Source organism: Notolepis coatsorum (assembly GCF_963971535.1).
Source record: "Notolepis coatsorum genome assembly, chromosome: 1".
NCBI classification, from domain to species: Eukaryota; Metazoa; Chordata; class Actinopteri; order Aulopiformes; family Paralepididae; genus Notolepis; species Notolepis coatsorum.
The window spans coordinates 276997501-277020524 of NC_140165.1; the positions used below are offsets into that span (position 1 = coordinate 276997501).

At 43.7% G+C, this 23024-nt stretch overlaps 1 protein-coding gene across 3 annotated transcripts in view; it reads left to right on the top strand.

Moving 5' to 3' along the window:
* LOC311230595 (uncharacterized protein) overlaps window positions 1-23024 on the top strand; it is a 103754-nt gene that overhangs the window by 52332 nt on the left and 28398 nt on the right. For all 3 annotated transcript variants that reach the window (XM_084316922.1, XM_084316921.1, XM_084316920.1), the window contains one exon: window positions 19001-19180. In XM_084316922.1, coding sequence (XP_084173048.1) covers window positions 19009-19180 — 172 coding nt within the window. In that variant the 5' untranslated portion in view covers window positions 19001-19008. The remainder of the gene's footprint in view (window positions 1-19000; window positions 19181-23024) is intronic.

Below are 23024 nucleotides of genomic sequence, written 5' to 3' on the forward strand. Positions count from 1 at the left end.
GGGGACCCCACATGTCACTGGAAGGGACGAGGACAAGGTGCCATTGATGTCTACCACCTGTTCTCTTCCCTCCAGGTAGGACTTGACCCATTTGGCTGACTTGCTATCAAAGCCTATCGCTCTCAATTTTTCTAGTAGGATGGAGTGGTTGACCGTGTCAAACGCCTTTTGCAGGATGGATATGGATATGTGTGTATATGTATATGCAGTAAATATCATTTAATAACACTTTCATACTCCATGGTGCCTCTTCACGCTGCTTGTAACCAATGAATGAAGCCATAGTCGCATGGCGTGAGAGACCAGACGATTGGCCGGGAGTGATGGTTCAATTAGATCTTTGGCAACTGTGAAGTTTCTTTCCCCAGCTGCGGAGTTCTATGAAACATGTGGGTGTGCTGCTCTGTTGAACGAGGCCTATGAAACATGTGGGTGTGCTGCTCTGTTGAACGAGGCCTATGAAACATGTGGATGTTCTGCTCTGTTGAACGAGGCCTATGAAACATGTGGGTGTGCTGCTCTGTTGAACGAGGCCTATGAAACATGTGGATGTTCTGCTCTGTTGAACGAGGCATATGAAACATGTGGGTGTGCTGCTGTGTTGAACGAGGCCTATGAAACATGTGGATGTGCTGCTGTGTTGAACGAGGCCTGTGAAAGATGTGGATGTGCTGCTGTGTTGAACGAGGCCTGTGAAAGATGTGGGTGTGTGCGAGGTGGCACACAGAACAGTCACACACAAGTAATATATTCACATTTTGTATCAAACAGGAGTGGGACTAACGATGCTTGTTGTGGGGGAGCAGGTGCATGCATCACAAGACCAAGCCACCCACCCTGATAACTAACTAGGGCTGTCCCCGACTAAGGATTTGTATAGTCGACTTGTAGTCGCCAAAATTAGCCGATAGTCGACAATAAAAAAATGTATATATATGAGAATTTTTATTTAATTTTTTTTATTATCATTCCATTTGGGCTGTGGGGGTGCTTAATGTCTGAAGGAGTCGACGGAGGGCTTCTTGTTCTCTGCGAAAGCATGCAATTGGTCCACTGATGGATACATCTTGATATTTGTCTAGTCTAGTGTGTTCATTAGATGGGTGAAATCTTCTTTCAGTGCCTCTGTGTCTGTTTTCTTAGGCAGTTAGCCTCTGGTATGCGTGCCATTAGCGTTAGCCACGCTTCTAGGCCTCTATTCTTTTGGAAAGAATGATACAAAAAATTATTATATATTATTTTGCATTCGACTAAGCGGTTGGCAGTCGACTACGGCTCCTTTCGACCGATTAGTCGACTATTCGACTAATCGGGGTCAGCCCTAATACTAACACAGCAATACTATGATAAAAAGTTAGGGTGTTATGGCTAGTGTAAGGTAACAGTGTGGTTAAGGTTCAGGTTATGGTTAGTTTAACTGTGGTTAAGGTTCGGGTTGGGGCGAGGCCATCAGAAAAGTGTGTCTTGGTAGTCTTGAGCAGCCTGATATTGCTTAAAACGCTAACTTTCTATCTTAACGAACCATCATCATAGTATTGCTGTGTTAGTATCAGGGTGGGTGGCTTGGTCTAGTGGTGAGTGCACCTGCTCTCCACAACAACCACGTTTAGTTTGACCCCCGATCGTTGTTTTTTTTACTTTTGCAAATACAAGACTGTATATATATATATGACTTATAAGTATAAGTCTGCATTTGTCATCAGATTAACACACACGCATGCGATGGGCGACCCACAGGAACACACACTTGCAGTCACTGACAATGTTCTCTGCACCTCCCATCCTGACACAAGGGAGGAAGACGGCGCGGAGATGGGTTGAATGTCACTCGCTTGTTGCTTTATTCTCCCCAACACACACACACACAGACACTTTGAGCGGACTTCCTGTTGAACTAATGGCAAATTGGCAACCATCAGTTGACATGAGATTACAAAATTCCAACATAAGTGTCTGGCTGACTGTCTAATGCCAGTGAGCCATGTGCTCTTGCTCTGTGCGTCCTGGTCAGTGTGTGCCTGTATCTTCAGTCCCAGCCTCACTGTGAAATAGGAGAGAGATTATTTATTCCACAAGCTGGACCTGTGCCAATTATCTCACCCCTACCGCTGCTTCGGTGAGTCACTCCTGACTCCTCCCCCATATAACTCTACTCTCCTCCCACATATTGATATTGTGCTATGAAAGAACACTGTGTCCAGTACAGTACGCTGAGCCTCAGGTCCTTTCTATAAAATACACATTGATGAGACGAGGTGAAATTGAGAAGAGCGACACACATGCTTCTCCCCCAGAACTCCCCGGTTACAGTGTTGCACACAGGGAGATCAGACGGCATGATGCCAAGGCTTTACACTTACAGAGCAAGTAAATGTACAACCCATGTTCTAAACTACACAAGAAGGAAATGTAGATTCTAAACGTCTAGACTAGACTTTCCAAATAAAATGTGCTTATATCACAACTGCAGCACTCACAAACTATTGTAATATTCCATTTTATACCGGTAGTACATATTGTACAGCCCCAGTGTGTAGTATACGAGTTGGCCGTTTTAATGGACTCCGAACATCCACATGTATGTGACTGAGAAGAGCTGTGGGAACAACCTCTATTCTGAGATATGGGGGGAGGGGCAGGGGAGGAGGGACCAAACAAGCATGCACATGCACATGTAGAGGTGGAGTGGAGGGGGATACAGTCACACTTCTCACACAGAGAAACGTGTACAGTATATTCTGCTGGGAACATATTGGAGATACAGAGCTTTTCTAGTGCCACATGTCCGCATCAGCCTGAGCTCAGAGGCAGGGGGCAGATGTACCACACACACATACTTAGCTATTACCCTGATAACTAGGGCTGACCTTCAAAGCTTTTTTTGGCAATCGAAGCTTCAGGGCCGAGCTTCGATTTTAATTCGAAGCTTAGAAAAAAAAATATATATATTAATTATAATATTTTTTATTTATTAAAAAAAATACTTATCTTATGTTGTGGGACTTGTACAGCACTTTGTTAAACTTTGTTGTTTTTAAATGTGCTCTATAAATAAAGTGGATTGGATTAATTAATTAAGTAGCCCCTTTCGTGACTGACGCAGCCAACAAGGTTTCACTCGGCTGTGCTGCCTGGGTGCAGTGGGGCTGCTCTCACAGCCAACGACATGACATTACATAATTATGTTGCAACCTTTGTCTATCAAGCAAACAATTATATTATATTTAATTTATAATTTATAATTATATCAGACAATGCACCTACAAAAGCAGATGATTACAATTAAATTAGCCAACTTGGTAACACATTAGTCATAGCAGCATAGGCATAGCCTTATTAATGTTTTGTGTGGCGTCGCCGTCGTGTACAACTCCAAGGGATATTCCCTTGGAGATTCATTTTGGAGGCAAAGAAAAATAATACTTTAAAAAAAAAATTATAATAATTTACACTTAACGAAGCTTCGAAGTATTTAAGACAGCCCTACTGATCACCGCCGCCAGTGTTTGTCGTTCAGTAATTCCTCTTGTGCAAGTGTGAAATGTGGCCTGCCGGCCTCAGAAATGTGACTCGTAGACGTATCAAAGTGTTTAGTCTGCGCTATAGGATAACCGCAGAGCTCCGTTAATAACCTTTTATACAACTGGGCAGTACGCTCAAGAAGACAAGTCTTGTCACGCGACCCGGTGCGACGAGTGAATCCTCCTCCAAAAGAGGAAGGGGGTGGAACAGGTCAGATGGACAAAACATTTGTACAGACCCCCACGACGTGGCATTAAAGACCGCTTCACTTCCATAGTTTGACTCGATTCCAAATCAAACAGGATGTTGATTTACGCCAGGAAGGGCTTCATCTGAACATTAACCAAAGATAAAGGGGACATTGAGAGAGAAGAGTGACGTTGGCGTAGGGCTGGGCGATATGGAAAAAAATCATATCGCGATAACGATATGATAATGTTATCATATTTCTCTATCGATAATTATCGAATTGTTATAAGTATTAAATTTTTTTTCTTTTTTTCTTTTAAACAACAGATGTATGTTTATTTTGCAGCAATTCTTTGTCATTGCCGCCATCTTTAGTGTTACATCCCCTCACACTCCAGTTCTCAGGCTGCAGCTGGTTTAAAAGCGAAAGTAAACTGGCTTCTCTGCTGGCTGTGGCTCCAGGGGAGTTGAACAGTTCTGGCTCTGCTAGTTTATTTTCGATTTTTTGGTGGACCGTGACTCGTGACTGGAGTCTAGTTCTGCTAGCACACATAGCCTACTGTGTACAGACGGTTTCAAACTGTATTTTAAATTAGAAAGCAAACAAAATAAATGGACAAGAGAAAAATAAATCTCAATTTGGTCAGTATTGTCATTTGGACAAGCAAAGCCATTACTTTAAGTTGCAGGCAAGAAAGACAAGCCTGTCCACTGTCTCTGGTTTGAAAACTGCCCTGTTGCAGGTAAAAAAAAAAACGATTTTTCGATTTTCTTTTTTAATTCGATTCAGATTACGTACTTTATTCGCCATTTCATACATGTACAAAAAGGAACGTGTTTTGGCATTACAGTGCATACTTTTTTTCACAATTAAGAACAATACAACAGTAAATAAATAATTTTAAGTAAAGTGCAAGACAGGACATAACAGTGAGACAACAATAAGACTGTGAAATCGATATCGATTATTAAAATATATCGCGATATTTATCGTTATCGTTATATCGCCCAGCCCTACGTTGGCGTCTTGAGAACCGATGGAAATGGAGGAATGTAGAATAATGCAACTTTTGACAGTTTTCTTTCCTGGCATGCAGTGGTACATACTGTGTGTAGACTCTAGAGTAATACATCCAGGGACAGCAGTACTGTAGAGTAATACATCCAGGAACAGCAGTACTATAGACTATAGAGTAATACATCCAGGGACAGCAGTACTGTAGAGTAATACATCCAGGGACAGCAGTACTGTAGAGTAATACATCCAGGGACAGCAGTACTGTAGAGTAATACATCCAGGGACAGCAGTACTGTAGACTAGAGTAATACATCCAGGGACATCAGTACTGTAGAGTAATACATCCAGGGACAGCAGTACTGTAGAGTAATACATCCAGGGACAGCAGTACTGTAGAGTAATACATCCAGTGACAGAAAAGGAAAACAGGAAACCTGATGAAAAGGTCATTATGTAATTCAACACAAAAGAGTACACTGATATAAAAGCAACACAAAAAAAGAACATGGGGCAAATCTTAACAAAAGGCTATTAGGCCAAAACTGGCACAGGATAAAGTATTTCAACTCTATTCTATTTACTAGGTGCAACAAACTGGAATGCAAAGCATGATGTCGTTTCAGCAACTGCAAACACAATTTAACCTCCCAAGAGAATAATTTTTTTGGTTTCTTGCAAATACGACATTTTATTAACTCACTACAGCTGCCAACGCCAATGGGCTCCCTTTACAGTAAAACAGAGAATTTCTTTATTTTCTTATCCAACTGTAGTAAGGTATCACATTCCAACTCCAACCTAACAAGGCCACTGGCCATGACAACATCCCCTCCAAATTCCTCAGAGACTCAGCAGCCGCCATCACACCAATCATCACACACATAATAAACCTCTCCATAAAACAGGGACACGTCCCCAAGGACTTCAAAATTGCGAGGGTGACCCCTCTGCACAAAAAGGGCAGCAAATTAGACCCAGGCAACTACCGCCCTGTTTCTATTCTCACCTCCATCTCGAAAGTCATGGAAAAAATAGTCTACGAACAGGTCGAAAAGTACCTAGCGGAAAAAAATCTAATCTACGAATTCCAATCTGGCTTCAGAACATCCCACTCCACTGACACATGCCTTCTCTATTTGAATGACCACATCAAACAAGAGGTGGACGCAGGCAAATACTGCGGCATGGTCATGCTGGACCTACAAAAGGCCTTTGACACGGTCAATCACTCCATTCTGATTGACAAGCTAAAAGCAATTGGTTTTGATAGTCTATCAGTGAGCTGGATGCAATCCTACCTTGAGGGGAGGGAACAGATGGTGGAGGTAAACGGTACCCTATCCCCCCCCCTCACAGTGAGCTGTGGTGTTCCACAAGGAAGCATACTAGGACCGCTACTGTTCCTAATTTATGCAAATGACATGTCGTCAGCTTGTGACTGCAACTTGTTCCTGTTTGCGGACGACTCAGCCCTGCTGGTCTCTGACAAGAACAAGTTACAGGTTGAAAAAACCCTCAGCTCGGAACTAGGCAGAATCTGCATATGGCTCGCTGATAACAAACTATCATTACACATGGGCAAAACAGAGTCCATTCTCTTCGGTTCAAATAACAAACTCAGCAAGACCGACGGCTTCTCAGTTACAGTGGGTGACAATATTGTCACAAGGAAAGATGAAATTACCTACCTGGGGTCCATCCTAGAGGCTAATCTCTCCTGTGACAAAATGGCATCCAATGTAATAAAAAAAGTCAACCAACGAACTCGATTCTTGTACCGGATCTCCTCTCTGGTAAACAAGAACACCCTGAAGACTCTGGCAGGAGCACTCATTCAGGGGTACTACGACTATGCTTGCACCTCATGGTACCAAAGCACCTCAAAGGCGCTAAAAACAAAATTACAAACATCTCAAAACAAACTGGTCAGACTACTGCTTGACCTTACTCCTAGAACCCACCTCACCCCTGCCCACTTCGACAACCTAGGATGGCTTAGAGTAGACGACAGAGTACAACAACTTGCAATGGGCCTGGTCTACAAGATACACTACACGACCAAGGTACCCATGTACATGTCAAAATACTTCCCAAAGGTCAGTGAATACCACGATCACAACACCAGAGGGAGCTCCACAAATCATGTCAAACCCAGATTCGGCTCAAATAAGGGACTAAACACGTTTCGCAATTATGCCACATCAATGTGGAACGCCCTACCCAAAGCTGTAAAGGAATGTGGATCACTACCCACTTTCAAAACCTCTCTCAAGGGACACCTACGGGAGACTGCAATTCAACACTGGCCCCTGTAAATATCCTAACCCAATCATTCCAACCCCCTCCAATGTACAGTCATTTACCTAGTATGGTTTTGTCAATAGTTCAATGTACAATTGTGTTTGTTTGGACAGTGTCTCCTCCCCCCCCCCCCTCAATGTACAGTGTTACTTGTTTATACAGTATGCCCCCCGCCCCCCCCCCCCCCAACCACCTCCAATGTAAATTACCCAGTATGGTTGTCAATATCCCAATGTACCCAACCCCCCCCACCCAACCTCCAATGTACAGTTTCTACGTCAAATGTATATACTCCCTTTTCTTGACTCCTTCTGTATCACAAACAGTACTGTATTTGCAAATCTGGTATGTCATAAATGTATAGATGTAGCAGTACTGACTATCTGTATGTCATGTATGTCATATATGTCTATATGAATTGAAAATGGGGGACCCTGATGGAAACAAGACAAACGTCTTTCTCAGGTCTGCATCCCCTTAACAATTGTATGTATTGAGCCGTACTGTATTGTACCCATTCTGCAATCTGTTAAATAAAGTTTTCATTCATTCATTCATTCATTCATTCATTCATTCATCTCAGCGTTTTACTCACTGCTGTACTCACTGGACTCACAGGAGTTACCATCCCTCCGCAAATGGGAATGAGATTTTAACAGTGAATATATTGAAGACGACTGGCAGGAGGCCATTGACTCAGTTAAAAAGGTTTATACTTGTAACAGACTAAGAGAAACATAAAATTCTTCACAGATTACACATCACACCTGTGTTACTAAACAAAATGGACCGTTCAATATCTCCATTATGTTCGAAATGTCAAACAGATCTGGGCACCTACTATCACTACTTTTGGGAATGTAAGTGTATATCCAGGTTCTGGGGCCAAGTGGCACGTGAGTTGAGCGATATTTTCAAGGTGAAAATAAAGAAGGATCCGGGAGCTTTTTTACTGGGACTCCCATCAAAGGAAATTAATTTGACACCCTTACAATTCAAACTATTTGATAAACTTCTGCTTTCAGCCCGGAAATGCATTCTGATAAACTGGATTAAGGATAGGCCTCCATCCATACAGATGTGGTACAGAGAGATCTTCGGTGTGCTACCCCATGAAAGACTCTGTGCAATGCATAGAGGCAACGACGCTTCCTTTCAGGAGGTGTGGGCCCCACTATTGGATAGGGGTGGGACGATACATCGATCCAGATCGATATATCGATCTAATTTCAAATATCAAGTAGGATCGATGCCACGTAAAACGATCGATCATTATCGATTCATTTTCCTGTTGCGCCGCGCGCAAGTCTCATCTAGAAACCGAAAGCGCCGGCTGGATTCGCGCGAGATCGTCACGTGAAACGGGAAATCAAACCACCAACACAACAGTCAACAGCAGCTGCAGGATGGCTAACAACCAAAACATTGACGGTGAGGATATTATCTCTCCTAAAGGAAACAAATCAGCGGTCTGGACATACTTTGGGTTTCGGATGAAAGACGGGACAACAGACAAATCGCATGCCGTCTGCAAACAATGTAAAGTAGAGATACGTTACTCGGGAAACATGACAAACCTTGCTGTGCACCTCAAGAAGAAGCATGGCATTGATCCCCATGCCGCCGCTAGTGCGTCAGAGGCTGCGAAGTCAACAACAACACCAGTCTTGACAAGTTTCTTTCCGCAGAAACTGAATCGCAACTCTAAAAGAGCGATGAGTATCACGGCTGCAATTACAAATTTCATTTGCAAAGACATGAGGCCGTACAGCGTTGTTGAAAACGACGGCTTTCGTGATCTACTCCATACTCTGGTAGAGTTGTTCCGATACCGATACCAGTATCGGAAAAGCCGCCGATACTGGCTAAAATGCTGGTATCGGTATCGGCGAGTACCCTCTAATGCTGCGCTCCGATACCATATGACGTAATTTATCAACAACACTGTGGTCTGTTGAGTAAGCATTATAAAACAAACGTGTGCTTAATCGATTAAAGTGTCAATGCCATTTGTCATTTTAACAGCAGATACTTTCTTAAATGTCATCGTCCCGACAGAGCGGTGTTGACGGGGAGCTCATGGGTTCGCTTGGTGGCTGGTGTTATTAGCATTGAACAGCTAACCGAAAGCTAGCTTTAACATTACCTTGGCTAAAGTTGGGGCTATTCATATAATCCAGCAATAATGGCTGCAGACCTGCAAGCAAAGTACAGCAAGTTGGCAAAGGAGTATTCCAAGTTAAATCACTGTCACCAGTAACGTTACAGTCTTCTATGGTCTTCCCATATACCGGTAGCTCATGCTAGCTAACGGTAACGTCGTCATTGCACAATTGCACGTCGCGTACACAATTAATGACATGTTGCGGACAGCCATATCGGCGACAATGTTTAGCTTTTAGTGCCAAATGATAAGAGTCTGAGGCGGAGTCTCAAAAGAGAATGTTGAATATTTATTGTGCAAAAATCACAACAGATCCTCTGCTACTTCAACGGAGCCTTGTAGACAGACTGAGTAGGGTATATCTGCAGAGCCAGTGGGTAGCGAGTGCAGCAACGTATAATGTCCGTGTGGATCATTGGAGTAGGGTATATCTGCAGTGCTGAAGCCCCATACTCATTGATTAATGATACTAATACAAATCTATACAATCACCTGTTGTTGAATAAATACCATTACTTTCTAGTTATTACTAAAAAACAGTATATATAAAACAGTATTTGTTAAAAAAAAAAAAAAAAATTATATTTATAAAAAATTTATATAATATATATATATTTTTTTAAATTTATGTATGCACTGGTATCGGATAAGTATCGGTATCGGCCGATACCCAAAGCTTAGGTATCGGAATCGGATCGGAAAGGAAAAAATGGTATCGGAACATTGTTTCAGTATATCTTTTATTAAACTGAGGTTACAGCAGTGCGCATGTCAACACATCACATCCGGTCAAGCACCACTAGGTGTCCCTCTAACACAGGCTATAAACATATGCCTGTAACATCTCCTTTCCTTTAGCTGTTTGCAAATAATGATATGCTTGCATCTTGTTTATCAATCACAACTTCAAATGACATTCTAACATAACAACTGTTTTTTTTTCTTTTTTTTTTTCTTTTTTCAAAGTCCAGTCATCATAATAACATTACTTCGATGACATTCTAACATAACATTGCCCAACTTTACTCTTAAAAAAAAAAAATTACAAGTCCAGTCGTTGTGGTGGCCGTGACAGGCGGCCACTCCGTGAGTAGACACCATGGCCTGCCGTGTCAGTACCCCTTGTCGTCACGCCCGTCACCGGTGTCCTCGGTGCGTGTGGCGTGCAGGGATGTTCCTCGCCACCTACCTCCCCTTGACTTGGGACAATCTGCGTCCCGGCAGAGGCTGTCACTCCAGTGACATGAGCTTGGTCAGGACTGCTTTGCTCCGGCCGTAGTATGTCCGACTGTTGTGCTTGGACTGAGCGCTCCGCAACACGCAGATCCACTCGGTTGCGTCTGTAGTGTGTGCCGTCCACATCCACCACAAATGAGCGAGGAGCGACCCTCTGGAGGCATTGGCCCAGGCGCCACCTCCCTGTGCGATCACCGGGCAGAGGCTTCATCCTTATGTGATCTCCAACATTAAGCTCTGGAAGGTCCCTGGCAGCCGTGTCGTAGAATGATTTTGCGATCCGCCTTTTCCACCGCAGCTTCTCTGCTACTCCGTCCACCACCCGTGGTAGAAGCAGGCTGCCTGTGACCGGCAGTGAAGTCTTGAGCCTGCGTGCCATTAAGCGCTGGGCCGGGCTGCTGTCCATCCCCTCGGTGGGTGTGTTACGCCAGTGAAGGATGGCCAACCATGTATCCGTGCCATCCAATTTTGCCCGCTTACAGAGTGATTTGACAATCTTAACGGCCGACTCCGCCTTGCCGTTGGATTGAGGATGTCGGGGTGAAGACGTGACATGGGAAAAACCCCAGCTCGCTGCAAACCTCCTGAACCGCTCGCACGCAAACTGTGGGCCATTATCTGAGATCACCCTGTCTGGCTGTCCATAACGTGCAAACTGAGCTTTGCATCGTGTGATGAGTGTGTCAGCAGACAGATCCGGCAGATGATCGATTTCCCAGAAGTCTGAGTATTGATCTACAATGATAAGATAGTCCTTTCCCGCATATGAGAAAACGTCCATGCTTACTGCTTGCCACGGGCGTGCTGGTATGTCATGCGACATCATAGATTCCTTCTGCTGGACTCGTGCATACTCGTTGCATGCGGAGCAGTTTGCCACAAAGTCCTTTATTTCCGCTCTCATGTTTGGCCAGAAAAGGGTATCCCTGGCCCGCCTGTAACATGCCTCCCCACCAATGTGGCTAGTGTGTATGCGTTTGAGCAGTTCAGACCTCATGGCTTTTGGTATAATGACACACTGTCCCCTGTATAACACCCCATCTTGAACACTCAGCTCGTCTCTGAAGGGCCAGTATTCCCGCACTGCCAGTGGGGTGTCCTCTTTAAAGTCTGGCCAGCCACTGAGAATCACAGACGCCAGCTCCTGGAGCACATTATCTGTCTCTGTGTGCTGCACAATCTGGCCAAATCTAAAAGCCGTAACATTCAGGTGCTGCGCCTGGTCCAGTTGTGAATACTCTGCCTGGGTGCTGTCCACAGCGCACACAGCATGCTGCACGTACGGGGTGTCAGACCCATGGCACGGCAGGGTGGCCCTGCTCAGGGTGTCGCTGACATACATCTCGGGGCCAGGCTTGTAGACCACATCAAGATTATAGTTCTGCAGCTGCAGCAACATACCCTGGAGACGTTTCGGTGCACTCAGGAGGGGCTTCTTGAATATTGTGATCAGCGGCTTATGGTCTCTGCGGTGATAGTGTTCCTGCCATATAAGTACTGGTGGAATCTCTGGCAGGCGAAGACTATGCTCAGACACTCTTTCTCGATCTGAGCGTAGTTTTGCTCTGTCTGCGTCAGTGCCCTCGAGGCGAAAGCCACGGGCTGTCCCCCTTGCAACAAACAGCCCCCCAGCCCGGTCATGCTGGCGTCGCTCTGGATCGTAACAGGCTTTGTGATGTCATAATATTTGAGTACAGGTGTGCTGGTGACCATTCGCTTCACTTCACGCACCGCATCTTCGTGTTTTGGCAACCAATGCCACATGACGTCTTTATCCAAGAGCCTGCGGAGCGGCTCACAGACCTCAGAGTTTTGGCAGAAACCTTGCTAGATACGTCACAAATCCAATAAAGCACTGCACCGCTTTCACGTCTGTGGGCGTCTGCATTTCCAGCACGGCACGTGTTTTCTCTGGGTCAATTTTCAGTCCCTCCGCAGACAGTATGTGGCCGTGGAAGTGTACGGCCTTGAGTTTGAATTGCAGCTTGCGCTCACTCAGCCTGAGTCCCACTGCTCTGCATCGTTCCATGAGAGCACTCAAGTTTTTGTCGTGGTCCAGTTCGGCTTCTGCATCCGTATCGCCACATCCGACCACCAGGATGTCATCAGCGATCGGTTCGATACCGGCCAAGCCTGTTAGCAGCTCATGTTGTTTGCGCTGATATATCTCAGGCGCAACAGAGACTCCGAAAGGGAGCTTGAGCCATCTCATCCGACCCCACGGCGTCCAAAAGGTCGTCAGACGGCTGCTCTCGTCGTCAAGTTTGCACTGTAAAAAGGCATCGCGAGCATCCGCCAGTGTGAAGAGGCGGGCCTTTGGCAACTTGTACAACACATCTTCCAGTGTAGGCATATGGTAGTGAGACCTCCGCAGAGCTTGGTTGAGAGGCTTCGGGTCGATACAAATCCTTATTTTATCTGGCTTTGCCACCGTCACCATGTTACTTATCCATGGTGTGGGCTCAGTCACGGGCGTGATGTTGCAGACCCTGACATGTCTGTCAAGTTCCTCCTTGACTCTCTCCTTCAGAGCCACTGGGACATTCCGCACTGCACCGGCACCACTTCAGGATCCAGCTCAAAGTGTATCACTCCCGGGACCGACTCGATTGGGTCATTAAAAACGTCATGATAGTCTCTCAGCAGCTGAACTTTTGTGAGGGGCATAGGTGGACTTATATCAACTTTATTAAGTTCATCCGGAACCGTGAAGCTCACGAGGCCCAGACGTTCGCACGTGCTCCCCCCGAGAAGAGGCTTCTGCTCGGTGTCGACTACCTCAAATGTGAGATTGTGCTTTTCTCCGCGGATGACACATTCAGTGTGAAATTTTCCCAATGATGGCATGATTTCCCCAGAGTATAGTTTCAACCTGGCCGTGCTCTGGTGTAGCGCCGCTCTGGGTGACAGCTTCTCTTTAATCCTGCGGCCCATGACATTGCAGGTAGAGCCTGTGTCCAGCTGGCACTGCTGCTTTTTTTTATTTAGGCTTAGATTCACAAACCACTTGCGCCCCTGCTGGGCCTTTGCAGTATTTACACATTCAGTGACTTGAAACAGTCTATCATCTGTATCTGAGTATTCCCCCTTCTTGTCATCATCTTCAAGCACATTTATCTTTTTTACTCTGTCAGACCTGCTACCAGCCTGGCATACCTTGGCAAAGTGATTTGCTATGCCACATATCCGGCAGGTTTTACTATAGGCTGGGCACTGCTCTCTGCCCCGTTTGTGGCTCCCCCCACAATATTTACAGCTCCACTGGGGCTCCCTCTCCGCTGGCGATGCCCTCCTTTGAAATGCGCGCCTCTCGCTCTGTCTGTCAGCGGCATTCACACTGTCTGTCTGCGCTGGCGGGGCCATCACCCTTATATGTCTCTCGGTCAGTTCAGCGAGCCGACAGATTTCAGTCGCCGCTAGTAACGTTAACTCACGTTCCCGCAGTAAGCGCCTCCTGGTGCCTTCATTTGCGACACCCAGCACAAGCCTGTCCCGAATCAGCTCGTCCTTCAGTGCGCCGTATTCACATGCTGACGCTCTCTCCTTTAGCCTCGTCAGGAAACAGTCTATTGGCTCATCAGTCTCCTGTTTGCAACATCCAAACATGTATCTTTCATAGATCACATTCTTTGCCGGCTTGAAATGATCCCTCAATGCGCGCAAAATATTAGCTGGGTCCTTACGTTGATCATCCGTCAACTCGAGGCTGTGTGTATAAACATGACGGCACTCACTTCCCATTAGCCGTCTCAGCGTGGCTGCTTGAACTGGCTTCGGCTTTTCATTCAGACCGGTAGCTAGCAAAAAATCATCAAACTCTGCCCTGAAAACATCCCAGTTCTTCGCCAAATCCCCAGACATGCGCATGCCCTCGGGCGCTGGGATGCTGTTGCTCGCCATGGCGTGGTTTTATTCCTTATACGTTTATTTCTTTCGGAGCTCCCGCTTCTGACACCATGTTTCAGTATATCTTTTATTAAACTGAGGTTACAGCAGTGCGCATGTCAACACATCACATCCGGTCAAGCACCACTAGGTGTCCCTCTAACACAGGCTATAAACATATGCCTGTAACAAACATCTCTACTCTGGAGCCGCGATATACAATTCCATCAAGAAAGCACTTCAGTGAAACCTGTATACCGACGCTCTACAATACTATTCGAAACGAAATAAAAGGTGAGCTGATGAACGCAGAACGAGTCGCTCTCACTACAGATGGTTGGACGTCATGTACCACAGAATCATATGTAGCTGTGACCTGTCATCATATTGACAAAGACTGGCAAATGAAAAATTATGTTCTCCAGACACGCGTGTTGAATGACTCACACACAGGAGCAAATATTGGCACAGTTTTGACCGAAGCATGTGCAGAGTGGAATATAAGCGACAAAAGACCTGCGCTTGTAACGGATAATGCCAGCAACATGCTTGTAGCCGGAGTAGAGGCAAATATGTCGCCACACATAACATGCTTTGCACATACTATCAACTTGGCGACGCAGAAAGGCCTTAAATGTGCTGGTGCAGCACGTCTTTTGGGCAGAGTGAGACGGGTTGTCTCGTATTTCCACCGCAGCACGGTGGCAACTGCACTTTTAAAAGAGAAGCAGAAGTTGCTTGGACTTCCAGAGCACAAGCTAAAGCAAGACGTGATAACACGCTGGAACAGTTCATATGATATGCTCGAGCGTTTTTTGGAGCAACAAGCTACAGTGTGCGCCACACTGCTGGACAGAAAACTAAGAAAAGGTGCAAAGGACGTGCATACACTCAACGAGAGTGACATCACTACAGCTGAGGACTTGGTCAACCTGCTCGGACCAGTGAAAAGTGCCAGCACCATCATGTGTGAGGAAAAACAGCCCACTCTGTCTGTCATTGCTCCAATGAAAGCTAAACTGTTGGAGCATTTCAGCATCTCAGAGGAAGACTCCACCTTGCTGACAGAGATGAAGGAGGTAATGGCCGGCCAGCTTGGAGAGCGGTATGTGGGCTTGCATGAAGTTCTGCAGAGAGCATCTGCCTTGGACCCAAGATTCAAAAAGCTGCCATTTCTAAGTGAGGCAGAGAGAGCTGCAACATTCCAGGGTGTCATCCATGAGGCTGCAGAGCTGTGGGACCAGAAAGTAAGATCATATTATTTTGTCTATTTGTGTTTTAGAAATGCAAACACTATTCATAATGGATGTATTATTCATTACTTAAGATCATATTATTTTGTCTATTTGTGTTTTAGAAATGCAAACACTATTCATAATGGATGTATTATTCATTACTTTATTTAGTGTTGTAATGATTATATTTAATATTTGTGTGTGTGTCTCTACAGAATGACACAGCGGTGCAGGTGCGGGTGGAGCCGAGTACACCTCCTCACACATCTGATGACCAATCTTCTGATGAAGTGCCGGGGACGTCTCAGGCTCAAGCCACTGCACAAGGTGTGTGTGTGTGTGTGTGTGTGTGTGTGTGCGTGCGTGCGTGTGTAGGTTTCCTTTTTGTGGAAAGTGTTATTGACTCAATGTTATAAACATGTAAATTAGTTAAATAAAGGGGAACTTTTAATTTGTTCAGTGAAGTTCCCCTTTTATAATCAGCTAACAAGTGTTTGAAAGAGATATTTTGTCTTTCTGTGTCATTTCAGAATACGTTCCCGCGTCCAAGAAGTCAAAGGCAATTGAACAATGGTTTGGTGACACCTTCTGCGATGTGGACCCTCGTCAGACCAAGTCCTCCAGAGAGCGAGCGCAGGCTGAAGCTGCTAAGTATAAAGAGACTGCATCTTTGGCCCTCGGAGGTAATGTGTTAGAGTGGTGGAAAAGCCAGCAGACTGAGCTTCCTCTCCTGGCAAACCTTGCCAAAACATACCTCTGCATTCCTGGTACTAGCGTACCTTCTGAGCGTGTTTTTAGCACTGCAGGTGACATTGTCCGTTCAGAACGCAGCTGTTTGTCTGCTGAGCATGTCGATCAGTTGGTTTTTTTGAAGAAAAACCTCCCAAAGAAGAACACTTAAGGACATACTTGACTGCCTGAGATGTCATGCACTGAAACATGTGGAATTGTTTACATTTGCTTTTTTCCAACATTTATATTTTTTATTTGGTTCAGAATAATTCATATCCCAGTATAGTGGATAATAGCTAGCTATGCTGTACTGCATTTGCACTGAAAACACGTGGAATTGTTTACATTTTCTTTGTTCCAACATTTATATTTTTTATTTGGTTCAGAATCATTCATATTCCAGTATATAGTGGATAATAGCTAGCTATGCTGTACTGCATTTGCACTGAAACATGTGGAATTGTTTACATTTGCTTTGTTCTAACATTTATATTTTTTAATTGGGTCAGAATCATTCATATCCCAGTATAGTGGATAATAGCTAGCTATGTTGTACTGCATTTGCACTGAAACACGTGGAATTGTTTACATTTGCTTTGTTCCAACATTTATATTTTTTATTTGGTTCAGAATCATTCATATCCCAGTATATAGTGGATAATAGCTAGCTATGCTGTACTGCATTTGCACTGAAACATGTGGAATTGTTTACATTTGCTTTGTTCCAACATTTATATTTTTTAATTGGGTCAGAATCATTCATATCTCAGTATAGTGGATAATAGCTAGCTATGCTGTACTGCATTTGCACTGCATTTGCACTTACAAGTGGTGCCTTTGGTTATTGTTACTTACTACCGTAAGTATGTTTTATATTGTTTGTTTATGAGACACAAGGGATTGTTTACATAATGCTAGTACAAAAAATATATATCCAAGGGTGAGTGACCTTTGACTCTCAGGAAATCGACAGTGAAGATGACCTTGGTTATTATTATGTTCTAATTAATATATTGTTTATATTGTTGTAATGTTGTTGTTGTTTAAGTTGGTTATTAAAGTTATTACCTTATTTAAGTTAGTTATTAAAGTTGGTTATTTAAGTTAGTTATTAAAGTTAGTTGGCACTATTGAGCACTCTACACTCTACAGTGAACAGGAGATTGTTTTTCATTTAAATGTCTGAAAGAGCTCAAAAATAAAAATGTCAAATGATATTTCTGTTGCCTTTTTTGGGTTGATCTAAATCTTACTGATTGTGTTAAATGGGCATATAAAATTAATATCGTCTCATATCGATCGCAGGCACCTGAATCGAATCGTATCGTATCGTGGGAGACTTTTTGATATCGGCAAATATCGTATCGTTGTCCAAAGAATCGATATCGTATCGTATCGTGATGAAACTGGTGATTCCCACCCCTACTATTGGACTACTTTCCTGCTGAAATTTCTCAGATCCTTCTAAAGGCCCAATGCCCCATTGTATGGACAGACTTTGGATAGAAAAAAAATAATATATGTATATATATGTATGCCCACATGTGAATGGGCTCGAGGCAAGTGCAGTACTGTGCAGTGCCTGTCTGGGTTAGATTTCCTTTTTGCTTGTTTTTCTTTTTGATCTGTTTTTGCGTGCATATGATGTGGATGACGGCATAGATGAACTGGAGGAACCCCCCCCCCCCCTTCTGTCCCAATGTCTGTTTTGTAATGTAAGTAACTATGTGAAAAATCTTTTAAAAAACCAATAAAAATATCAAAAGAGGAATGCAAAGCAACTAAGGGATGTATTTGCTTAGGGTTTAATCCGTAAACAAACAGTAATTTGTCTTTTTGAAATTTTAATAATTCACTATAAAGAAGATTTATTTATATACTGAATGATAACGGGAGTCTTTATCTAAATCATGATTATGGTGCTGAAATAGTCTCGGCTGTGGTTTGAGGCAGCTTCACCAGAATCACCAGAGGCCTTTTTGAAGGGAGACTAACCAAGTCCTTCTCACTTCTTGTGGTGCTACACAAGGCCCACCATAGGAGACTAGAGCAGGCACAGGCTTCATTCACTCCAATGAGAGTTGTGATGTTTTGACCAAATGTGGCTAATACTATGTATTTTTCTTTACCATAGAAATTGTTATACACTGTACCCAGTGTTGTAGTCGAGTCCAGTGTCCGAGTCACCAAAGAAGAGCCAGAGTCGAGTCCCCATTACCCTAGTCCAAGTCATCAAGGTTGAGTCCACTCCACAGATGTCTGTTGAAGTTTGAGGTCTTCTCTTCAATAGTTTGTTTACATATGGAACATCTAGCAGTGTTCTTGCTGGAATATGATGTAGGTAGAACACATCTGTCTACCCTTGCACAAAATATAATAATGTTACGGTATTAATATCAAATCGAATTTATTTGTAAGGCCCAACAACACACGTTAACAAATGTCCAATATAGCCATGAATGCCAAATGATTAGGGCCTATTACAAAAAAATAATAATAACTGTCCTCGTCTGCACCTTTTGAGTCCGAATGCAGTCAATGCTCGAGTCCGAGTCCTGGTCTCGAGTACTACAACACTGGCTGTACCTAACCATGGCACTTGTGTAAACAGGAACTGTTCCATTTGCATGCCATTGGTGCAGACTTTAACGTGTCGTCTTCCTTCTATTGGAGGATCTTTGGAATCACCCCTCTACTGTCTTTGCTTTGTCCCATTAGGGCCCAGTATGCCTAAGGAACAGCCTTGTCTGAGTGAGCAAGGCCCTCGCATGTCCAGCAAGAAGGCTAAGGATAAGAGCAACAGTGCCACCCTGTTGACCTTACGTTGTACTGCAGACACAGACGGCTCCAATGGACGGGACTCCCGCTGCAGCTCCGAAAAGGACTCTGGCTACTCTGGTGAGTGAAAACCATTCACCCATTTTAAGAATCTAGTGAAAATGTCTTTGCAAACCAAAATACTATACTTTATACTTATACCACATGCATGAGCCTTGTCTCATTTGAAAGATGACATTCTGAAGTTTCTGATACAATAAGGAGAACTCACCTTTTAGTGGTACTGAAATAGAGTAACATAGGTCTGAACATGAGTTGTAGAAAAACTTGTTACTCAAGTTTTTCTGTAGTAGTTAGTAGTCCAGAAGTAGTATTTCCCCAGACATTCGTATGGCTTAAAAAACTCACGAGATCCATAGCCTGCAGTATTATGTAGTACATGTCCGAATTTCATAAAGATCCGTTCAGAAATGAGTGATTAGGAGTGATTTTGGTAAACTGTGTACAAAAGAAAATCTCTGTTTTCTCATAGACTTCAATTCATTCGTCGTTTTTTCTCTTTCTGTTTTCGCTCGTAACTTTTCACCTAGATCCCTGATTCGTACATCCCCAGGTGGGGTATCATTGGAAAGCCACACTCATTGGCTACTCATCGGGAGTAGTATTAACGCAATACCGTGTACTTTGCGCAAGCCTCAAATATCGGCATGTAACTCGAGAACCGCTGAACGGATTTTGTCACCTGAAAGGGCTATCGACAAGCAACAAATGGGGCTTTAATTCAATATATATGTTGTATTACAAAATATGCACACCCGAGCCAGTAGTCGTCGCAAAGTGCCGGTGGGAAAGTCGTCCTCAAGAGGGCCCACATGTGGGCCCTTGCAAGGTAAGAGGTGGGTGAAACTGAGGTCAATGGCCTCTACAGATGCACTAGATCAGGGGTCTCAAACTCAATTTACCTGGGGGCCGCTGGAGGTAGAGTCTGGGTGAGGCTGGGCCGCATCAAATATTCCACACAAAAAGGGTTTTAAGTATTTTTTTTAATTTTTATGGAAATGTATGGCTGAAACATGCAAACGTTCAAACGCACACACACTAATAAGCATTGGAGGCTTTTAACCAGGGCCAGACTGGGGAAATCAATTCAGGCCAGGAAATATAGTGCGAAATATAGCCCCAGTCAGGCCACTTTTTAAGCGGGGGGTCCCCCACCAGGAGATTTTGTGTTACAAAGACTTAATTTCCTGCATTCTGGTGCAGGAATTGTTTTATTTGTATTTTGTACCCTTTAAATGCCAGTGTTTGTGATGACATGACTGCAAAAAAAAATATTGGGAATTTTCTTTTCTTTTCTTTAAATTTTTTTGTGGAAATCATCTGGGGGGCCGCAAAATATCATCCAGCTGGCCGCAATTGGGCCGCGAGTTTGAGACCCCTGCACTAGATAGAGTTGGTGGGTTGTGAGTGACTCTGATCAGAGAATCACAGAGGCGGAGCTTCAATTTAAGGGTTTTAATTCTAGGGAGAATGTGATTATATCGGTCATTGACACATAATTTCCCTGAAATGGAAGAAGACTGCAAACCGTAGTTTACTACCAAGCAGATGGACTGAGACAAACTGGCTAGAAATTAGGGATGCACGATAATTATCGGGCCGATAATTATCGGGCCGATATCAGCAATTATGACGTCATCCCGATAAACTCGATAACGTTATTGATAGCTCCGATAACATATAATAAATGTTTTGGTTAAAAGAAATCCGGTGTGGGTGGATTTGGATGAAGGGCGCTTGTTTTTATTATAGCCTCCTCCCGTTTTGCCAGTACTGTGGTAAAACTGATAGCGTGTGGTTTAGGAACAGGGAGTTTTTCACAAATCCAGCGCTCCCTTTCTTGGCTGTGACGTAGTCACGTTACATTCGGAGACAGACAGTCGATCTGCCAATTACGTCCCACGGCTTGCACCCACCTCTTCTTCTTACCACCAATCAGAAGCTCTCGTTCGTTTATTTACCTCCGGATTGTCAGCCATTACTCTACTCGGAGCTAACGTTATCTCCCCGCCAGCCACATTGACAAGTACCAGCGCTTATACATTACTGGCAAATGTCTTGTTGCACTTGTGGCAACGAGCGTTGTCAGCGTCGACTTTAGTAAAATAGACCCAGACTTTTGAACATTTCGTTCTGTCCGCCATTATGAGAGCAGAGCTGTCTGTACTCGGTGTGTGTGTGTGTGTGTGTGTGTGTGTGTGTGTGGGAGGGGAAGAGAGGAGAGAGCAGGCAGCCCGCTCCCCGCGCAGGCAGACACACAGAGGCAGGAGAGATATAGACAAGTTAAGACAACGGCCAACAAGATTAGTTTGCGACGTTTAAATTCCTCAAAAAAAAACTCCATAATTTCTCGAGTACCGATAGCAGTACCGATGACGTCGGAGCTTATAATTACTAAAAAAAAAAAAAAAAAAAATGATAAAAAAAAAATATATATATATATATATACAGTTAAAAAAAATATTATAATACAATAAATATCGGCTTGAGGAGCATAAAGTTATCGGTGTCAAAAAATCAATATCGTGCATCCCTACTAGAAATGGTTGGAAATCCCCATGTCTCTTAAAGGGCCAGTAACCTTACCAGTAAACTTCAAATTAAAAAAAAATCTAATTATATTGTCATAACATTAACACTTTCAATGCCGGAGCTCGGTGCAAGCTTTAGTGATTCCTTGCCACCACCCACTTCAATGATAGAGCTCTCAGATTTGCAAACGCATAAACTATGTCTTAAATTATGGCTATGTGTCTAATCTGGCCGTCGCTTATCAATGACTTGTTTGCAGTCAACATTGTCGAAACGGATTGTTTCTTTAATCGGTTAATTTCCGTGTTATACCATTTTGAAAAACACATTTTTTGAAAGTTTCAGGAAAATATAAAGATTCTGTGATAAACGCCCTTTACTCGAATATTCTCGAATACACAAAAAACTTTGTAATTTTTCGGCCTATTTATCGTTTTCAAATAAACGCTAGATTATCGATAGTATATGTGTACTACTTATGCACGCTAGAGAAGCGAGCTGAAAAATCTAATCTCTTATTTCCTGATCACACACACACACACACACACACACACACACACACACACACACACACACACATAGGGCACACACTGATATCTCTGTGAAAATAGCTCTGATTATCCCAAGACTGGTAAAATAGATTCCTTACCTCAGATCAGATGTTCTCCAAAAAGATTATTCCAATTCCTGATCGCCATTCCAAATATCGATTGCGTTTATTGATCCAATGCTGGGTACTGGAAATATGTATTCCACGCTGTTTTGGGGCTCGGAAATTACTTTGATCCTCTCGGGTGGCTTGCGCGAGAAGTAAAATGAGGAAGCTGGATTCCCCCCCCCCATGTGTTTTCATGCAATCCATTCCAAATGGGTGCAGTACCACAGGGAGACAATAGGGGCGGTATTTTCCCAATGGAGCTCAGAGAGTTTGCAGCACTAACGTGAGACTAGATTGATGAAATATGAATTCAAATCGCTAATAAAAAAACAAACGATATATCGCGTCGTTGGCAATGAACGGTTGGCATGAACAAACGACATATCGTGTCGTTGGCATTGAAAGTGTTAATGATTAACTCTTGCCAATGAATAATGATAATACATCTAAAGGGCAGAGACAATTACCAAACTAAACTCCTCTTCTTAACGAGGGCTTGTGACTGATCAGCCTGTCATGCCACACATGCCTACAATGGGAAATTCCACATCGCCATGGCAACCCTAGCATGACCATGTTGTAAAGTGTTGCCACAGAACTGATTACCGGAGTCTAGGTGAGGCTTTGTGTCGTGGTACCGTTGTGCGTTCAAAAGGTGTTTTGACATCCGATTATCATTTTGACATCCGATTATCCGAGCACATTATAACTGGG